Source organism: Urtica dioica, chromosome 6 (genome assembly GCF_054948205.1).
Source record: "Urtica dioica subsp. dioica isolate 48M chromosome 6, U.dioica_male_clone48M_v1_H2, whole genome shotgun sequence".
Lineage (NCBI taxonomy): Eukaryota > Viridiplantae > Streptophyta > Magnoliopsida > Rosales > Urticaceae > Urtica > Urtica dioica.
The window spans coordinates 6,655,630-6,664,552 of NC_142761.1; the positions used below are offsets into that span (position 1 = coordinate 6,655,630).

Below are 8,923 nucleotides of genomic sequence, written 5' to 3' on the forward strand. Positions count from 1 at the left end.
GTCGAGGAATTCCACACTTGACTCGCCCAAGAGACCTCTTCCCGTCATATGACGTCACTAGCTTCCCGCCCAGGTTAGTCTCCAGAAGCCCAGTCCCCGCCTCGGAAGCTTGTGCCCAAGTGGTCTTCTTGAGCAGTCAGGTCTCCCGCCCAAGTCTCTTGCGAAGCCTAGTTGAGCTTCCCGCCCATACCGGTTGTCGCGCCCTGATAGCTTTCCGCTAAGGGAAGCTCACGAAGGCCTTAAGGGCTTCCCGCCCGATAAAAAGCTTCCTACTGGGCATAAAGGCCACACACCCAAAAAAAAGCCCAACTTGCCCACTTGTCCAGACCATCCGCCAAAACCCACTATAGAATTCCCGCTCTCGGACAAAGCCATTTGCCAATCAGCTAAGGTCCTGGCCCTATGGTGAATTCTCTCGCCAAAACCAAAGGCTCCATGCATGAAAATCAAACTTGTCACGCTCACGCCATACACCAAAGGCTTCTTTGGGTTTATTTCGGCGAGACCCACAACAATAACCCTAAAACCAACTCCAACACCACAACACTATAAATAGCCTACGCCTTCACCCGTTTGAAGGTAAGTCTCTCTATCTCTCTCTCTAGGAAAAACTACGTTCATTTTTCTACTCAACTAAATTATCTCAATCACACTAAAATCAAGAGAATCAAGGCCATCTCCACTCACATAAATGTCACCAAGACTAATGTTGAGCGTCGTAGCACGCTCTGAGGGGAATCTCTCTGCGTTCCTCTTGTCCACGTTTTCTAAATTCTTAGGAGACCACGACGGCAAGCTCACTCCCAAAGCAGAGTCGAGAGAAGAGCAAACTCACTTTGGTGTAGAGTTGAGAGAAGAGCAAACTCAGTCTTGACACAGAGTTGAGAGAAAGAGAATAACAAACTCACTCTCGGTGCAGAGTTGAGAGAAGAGCAAGCTGACTACTGGCGTGAAGTTGAACGAAGAACAACCACCACCACACCCACCGTCTCACGGAAACAAGGGACGTGGAAAAGTCCGCCCACGCCATGTGTCCACAAGTGTTAAATCCAAAAAACGGCTTAACAAGGACAGATTAGCCGTCTTCCATTATCTCCGTTTGGGCTTCTAGTTAGATTTTCGTCTATATAGGCTCAAAAATCATACTCTTCATGATCATTGAATTCTGTGATTGTTTGGATCTCTTCATCAACCTTTGTGAGTTTTTCAAAGAGCCATATGAGTGTTTGAATTTTGATGTGTTTTATATTATTCTTTTTGTCGGAAGTATGCACAAGATAAAAAAACACTTGTACTTAACGTTAGATTTGTTTAGACTTAAGTCCGTGTTTTATATAAGATGTTATTCACTTATATCAATAAGTGTTTTACCTTTATTTTAATAAAATTTTTGTACAATTCTAAACTTAACCGGAGGAAATAAGATAAATTTTTACATTTACTACATATTAAATGAATATGAGATGATTTTGTGGCATACATAGTTTAGATACATGAACCTTTATCTCATTTCACATCAACCGAGTTGACATCCAACCTTTCGTCTAAATGAGAAATGGTCATTTCTCCATCCAAATAAAAATTAATGATTTCATCTTAGAGAAAGGAAACAAGACTGACATGAAAAATACTATGACAAGGAAATATAACAACATAGAAAATCAGAAGGAAAAAAAAGGTCCATTAAGTATATAATCAACTTAAACGTTTGACATTGTTAAGTAGTCAACGTTTCGTAAATCTTAAGTAAATAACCACTTCATTTTATTTACAAACATCAATTGATAAAAACACCTACGTACATATTCTGCCTAAACATAATTTGTTTTAATTTTAAATTAAAAAAACTACCAAATCGAACAGTAAATATCGGGCAAATTGAGGAAATAAAACTGACTAAATCAATTACCATACGCAATTATCTCACTCGACTTCGTTACATTTTTAAAAAAAGTGAAAGAACAAGAAGACAAAGATTACTCACCGCCGACGAGAATCTTAAAGACGACGAAGTTATATGGTCGTCGAGAAAAAAAAAGCACAGGTAATAAAAAAAATTGTGTAGAACTTGTCAAAAAAATTTGAATGCATGTGAAATCTGTTTGTGTTAATGTTGTACCCCTTGTTGATGGCAGCGAAGAATACAGGATCCGACGAGGCCGAGGGCTGAGGTGGAGGATGAAGAGTGCAGGATCTGAAGAGGCCGGTTGCTGTCTTCTCGACATATGATTGAGGCGAAGACTGCGGGATCCGACGAAACCAAGGCGGCTGAGGCGGAGGATTGCGGGGTCTGACGAGGCCGAGATGGAAGGCGAGGACTGCGAGATCCGATAGGTCGAGGTCAGTTACGGTATTCCCGGCATAAGCTCATTGAGGAGAGGCACGCGTCCATTGAGCGAACAGTGGAGATTAGTTACGGTCTTCTCGGAATAGGCACATTATGTCTCTTTAGAGAGTTTTGTGTCGTCTGTAAATAGTAGTAAGTTTATGTAAATAGTTGTACATAATAGTGTAAATATTTGTTTATTTTGCAATGAAAACAATCAATATATTTTAAATACTCAAAAGATTCAAATAATTAACACTCATTTAGAGTTATTTACTTTAAAACTACAACTTTTGAAAAAAAAAACATAATACCAACTTTTGAAAAGCTGTGTCAATCTATAACATTTTGTACTATAAATTCACGTAATTTCATAATTAAATGCTAACCAATAGGAATTTATTCTTGAAATTGACCGAATTATTCAATTTTGAAACTAAACTGACTAAATAAAAAGATTTGAATGGATAAACTGCATATACGTAATATACCAATATTCAATCAAATATCATATACTATTAAAGACTAAATCCACGTAATCCCATAACTAAATGTGAATCAATAGGGATTTATTCTTTAGATTGACGTATAATTCAAATTAAAACTGAACTGCCTAAAATATTAATCTCATTTACTACCGAAAAAAATAAATTGATAATCAAACAAAGTTGCCGAAATTAAAATTTAATTTAAAAGAAAAAACTGCCGATTATAATATTTATTGCGGTTACTCTTATTTTACAAATGATTACACTTTTATTTACAAATATTTACAGCTGAATACACTATTATTTACAACTATTTACAACTGATTATACAAGGAAAATTCAGTTGCAAAAAAATAGGGATTTAATTAATAAATTAAATAACCAAAATCTTGTTTAAAAGTTTGAAAGTAAACGATTTTTATTTTAAATTTTAAACGAACATTCAGAAATAAAAAGGAGGGACAAACATGGAAAGTATAAAATCTTCTGATTGGGTCACGTCATACTGTGGCTATTTACCTAAGATTTACGAAACGTTGGTCATATAGCAATTTCAAATGTTTAAGTTGGCTATTTTGCTAATTTTTTGAAAAAAAATTTGCTTTAGATTTTGGTGCCTCTTTCTTTTTCAATTTTTTTTTTTTTTTTGGGTAAGGAGATTGAAGATAATTTTTTTTCTTCAGTTTTTATTATTTTTAATCGATTATTCTCTCTCTCTCTCTATCTCTCTCTCTCTCTTCAAGTTTTGAATGATCAATCTTGATAAAATAAAGAGAAAATGGTGGTATAAATACCTGATGTTTGTGGATTTTTGCACTTATATACCTATTATTTAAAAGTCGCCGGATAAATACTTAATGTTGATTTATTGTATCTTCGACACTACCAAACTGTTAACTTTGGATGTCAATGATACGTGTCAACATCTGCTAATTTTGATAATTAAAAAATAGATAATTAATTTATATTATTTTTTAAATCTACTTCTTTGGAGATCTCTGAGTTTGTCTGAAAAAAATGTCTTCATATGAAAATGTTGTTGGTGGGAAGTTGAAGCTTAAAGGCAAGGTGTTGGATGTGAAACCTGGAAGTGGATTGAAGAAGAAAAAGAAAAAAAAACAAAAAAAGCTTCTTCAAGATCAGAAATCCTTGATCTCAGAAGATGAACTTGTCTCACTTGGAGGAAGTATATAGGCATAAATAAATGGCGAGGATGAGAAGGGAAACAAATTAGGGGACAAAGAGAAAGGGTCTTCATACGATCACCATCTCACAACGGCAGAGAAATGGTACATTGAACAGAGAGAGATAATCGACAGCCAAAAGTTGAAGAAAATGGCTAACAAATCGCACTGCAACAAGATTCAGGACTTCAACCAGTATCTCGCCAAAATGAGCGAGCACTATGAAATCCCTAAAGTTGGGCCCGGTTAAGATTCTCGAGCTCGCTTGAGATTTCATCGTCTTTCTTGTTGTGATTTTTGTATTTCCCTGGTTTTAGCTATTTCAATGAACACTCTTATTGCTATATATTACTGGTTTTAGCTCGCTCGAGTTTAATTTTTTTAATAAATAAAATTAATTATTTATTTTTTAATTATCAAAATTACCAGATGTTGACATGTGACATTGACATCCAAAGTTAACAGTTTTGTAGTGACGGAGATACGGAAAATCAACATTAAGAATTTATCCCATGATTTTTAGACTATAGGTATATAAGTGCAGCAACTCACAAACATCAGATATTTAATATAATATCTTTAAAAGTGATATAACGCATAAGTCCGGAAATAATCCTACTTTATAAGTTACACTTAAAAATCCATAAATTAATCAGAATATAAGTTTTTCTTTCCGACCTTTAGGATCACATCTTAGCCAATTGATACAGATACATAATATTAAGTACTTTGAATGGATCATCTTAGCCGGTTTTGCTAAATAAAATTAATATAAAAGAGACGCAAGACCAACTACTTGCAATATCGATATTTCATATTAAAATATATTCCAACAGTTTACCCAGCTTCCCGAGTGTTCTTCCGTTTGTTAGTGGGTCAAAGTGTTGGAAGTCACATAATGGCATTTATGGATCCTTATAGCAATAATTTGCATTGAAAGCAACATTGATAGGAAATTATATAAAAATCCTAAGAAATAAATAATTAATAATAATAATAATAATAATAATAATAAAGTTTTATTTCAAAGTTTGATTCGGACCCCATGCCATCTTTTCGACCCCATTAGAACTGCTTTTTGAAAACTGTATGTTGTCGGGTGTTTTTGGTGTTCTTCTACACTCATCTAAAGAATTTTTTATTTATAAAAGAGAACCCCTAAATCAGAAAATTAATTTTTAATGAAATTTTGATTAAAATAATGGCATGTTCGTTCGTATTGTTCTCACTTGTCAATGTCCCTTTTTTTTATTGTCTTCTTCACGCACCTTCCATTAGTTCTACATGATTATCAGCCCTGAAATCCTTTAAGTCGTGGTGCTCTTGTGTTCACGTGTCCTTTTCTTTTGCTCTATATTCTATTTCACGATTAAACAGTGGTAAATTGATAATTTTAAGCAGTGATAAATTTGTAAATTTTCGTATTTTCAGAGTTAATTTTTCTTTGTTAAATTAGAGTTACAATTTTGTAATATCTTTTAGTAGCAAGTTATGTAATTATAATATATATATATATACATTATAGGATTATGTTAAAAATGTGGAAATGTGATTAATCTTTTATAAGGATTCTTGAAGCTCTATTGAACATGTTACATTGATCAAATTGTGTGGCCATGCTAAATATTGCCTATCATATGGCTTTGCTCTTCCGATTCTTAAAATAATATGATTCTATTTTATTATTCCCGTTTGAGTAAGGATTCCGCGGTTATATGTTGGGTATATTATACAATAATATGCGGAAAAATGTGAAGACATTTGTAAGTATAAGGGGAAAGGAATTCAATTAACAAAACTAATTTGAATAAAATAGTAGACAGAGTTGAAGGAGGTACAAACTATTAAGCCACAAGAATACCAAAATAAAATCTTAAATAATAAAAAGGACGGAAACAAAAAAAGTCGTCGAAGTTCGTTAGACGATATCTTTACAACAACATTGCTCTCCTACAAAATGCTTAAAAATAACGAGCAAATGCTTCACATAGTAAAAATACTACACAATTGTTCTATTTCGGTGTACAATAGTAAAAATCGAGAAAACAAAGAAAAACAATGTTTGGAGAGAGAAGTTTGAAGTCTTGTTTCGGATATGAATTTGCAATAAAAATGAGGGATTGTACTAAAATTATAACCATTTATTTATTTATTATTTTTTTTTACCAAAATTCATTGATTCCTTTTAATTCCAAGATTATGATTATTTATTGATAAATTTATCAAAAAAACATGTGTTTATTGACAAATATGTATTATTGATAAATTTGATCATAGTTTTGAAATTATGAACAATTGTTAGATTTTTGTTTAATTTTTTCAAATGGTCATAGTTATAGTATATAAACCCCAAAAATTAAGAAATTACCCAGCTCGGTCGGCTAGACAGACGACGACGGCGGCGGCCTGCACGTGGTGTATATGGAATCCCAAAGACTTATTGAAATCAATTATACATAAGCTCGCCAACATGAGTTTTTCCATTTATGTAAGACTTTTTGCATTCCTATCTCTCTTTTTTCCATTTCACTACATCACCAAATTGTAGTTAATTTTTAACACTATTTGAACATCTATTAGTTCTAATTTGACATATATATATATATATATATATATATAATTGTGGTTAATTTGTAACACTATTTGAACATCTATTAGTTCTAATTTGACAAATATGTATATATATATATATATATATATATATATATATATATATATATATATATATATAATCGTCACTACGAAAAGTAATCATCTATCTAAAATAAAAGAATGGACCTTGAGCGAACCCTACTCATATATTGACCTCAAATCATTTAAATAAAATAATTCTTACTAAATACTATTTAATACAATTTCTTTCCAACGTTATATTCCATGTGACATTCTTTGTGGTCATGAACTTTGAACCCTTTGTGCCACATTATTTTGATGAGAAAAAAAACCCCCCACTTTGCGCCTGTTTTACAGCGCATTTAATATAACTCTTGATATTTTATTTTGTCTGCTTGGATTTTTTTTAAAGGGACTATGTATAATTGTGTTTGGAATGAAATATACTATTTACCAATAAGATCGTGACACTTTCTTTTATCTTTTGGTCAATTAACAATGTTTTGAGAAATCAACTTTTACCTTTCTCCAAAAGAAGTTTGATGGGATATATTTGGTTGCTATTTCTATAACTCTGGAACCACATGAACAAATTTTGCGCCGAGAAGAAAAGATGGAGTCCGGCGGAATTAGTGGAGTGGACGACTGGTTTTGTTAAGGAATTCCACATGGCCTCTGGCAAGCTACGGGGGGCGGACCCCTCGAACTCGACTCGGAAATGGAAGCCTCCTTGCAAGGGAACTATAGCTATCTCAGTTGATGCGGCGGTTCGCCCTCATGAGCGCAGATTTGGGGTTGGTTGCATCGCGCGGGACTATCTTGGGGAGGTTCTCAGTTCGGTAATTATAACCCAGCACCAAGGTCTCTCGCCTCAACTTTCGGAAGCCTCGGCTATTCTCTACGGTATGATTTTTGCTCTTGATGCAGGTTGGAAAAATGTTTTGATTCAATCCGATTGTCTTGAGGTGGTGACGACCATTCGGCATGGTACTTCTCCGACTTCGGAACTCGGCACGATTCTGGATGATATCTTCTTGCTTAGGCCTAATTTTGCCAATATTGATTTTGCTTTTCATTCGCGGGATTGTAATAAGGTTGCTCATAAACTTGCTAGTTTTGCGTTAAATTTCGATTCGGGCGCCCGACGGTTGGGCTCGGTCCCCCCTTGTGTTTATGTGGAGATAGAGCGCGATCTTTGTGGTATTAGTCCTTGATTATAACCACGGTTTTTCTCCGCCATATGTGAGGGCTTTAATGAATTTCTTCCCGTGGTACCGCCCACGGTTTAAAAAAAACAATTGGAATTTAACTCATGCAAACGTGTCTCATTATGTGGCGGTTCTAATCTTGTGCAAGTGAAAAACAATTACCTATGGCCTCAAGCACATTCATTCCTTGCTAGTTAAGTTACAGTTCTTGCACTGCAACACGAACATGTATAGCTGCTAAATATATAGGGTAACAATAAGACAATAAATCGTCCAAATTTTGAACAAATTCTAATAATTTTAGTGGTGACTCACTAGAACAAATATAGGATTTCGTTGCACCCGAGACCCAAAATGTCGCACCCGAATGTTCTTCGATTGTTCTCGATAATCCTGTTTTATACTCCATACTCAACTGATTGTTCACGATAATCCAATCTCTACTACGATTTGACATTCTGCAGAACGAGAAAGACAATTAAGATATTAATTAACTTACAAAGAGAGTTGTTAGTAAAATACCATGAGAGACTTTGAAGAGAGAGAGAGAGAGAGAGAGAACGGAATATTTTTTTTTTGAAGTCTGATTGTGTCAATTATGATTAGATACGACTATTCTATAATTTGAAAAAAAATCTACCTCGGTAGAGTTTCCTCTAGAATATTGACAAACCAAAAACTTGCATTTTCATTTTAAAACATATAGTAACTTAAACCGAGCCTCTATGGCTCGATCACAACAACGTGAGATGATACCTTAAACCGAGCCTCTATGGCTCGATCAACTAAACCCTAAACCGAGCCTCTATGGTTCGATCACAACAATTTAATTCAATTATCTTACAAAACAACCTATCTAACAAAACAACTAATGAATTTCAATCCAATCATGTAACATAACAACTCAATTTACAGTTAAAAAAATATATTAACTAAAACTAAACAAGTATAATAACATAAACTATTTAAATCATATAAATATTTCATTCCAATTTTAATTTCAAAATCATACACAATTTAATTATAATTTAGAATTTACCAACAAAATTAACAAACTAACAAAATTAAAATCATTTACAATTTACTAACCAATGCATATACTAT

General features: G+C 33.8%; 1 protein-coding gene across 1 annotated transcript; it reads left to right on the forward strand.

Moving 5' to 3' along the window:
• Window positions 1–3,810: 3,810 nt before the first annotated feature.
• Window positions 3,811–4,248, forward strand: LOC149393173 (uncharacterized). The gene is given in 1 exon segment (XM_089617812.1): window positions 3,811–4,248. A coding segment is annotated over 1 exon segment (417 nt). The 5' UTR covers window positions 3,811–3,831.
• Window positions 4,249–8,923: the final 4,675 nt, after the last annotated feature.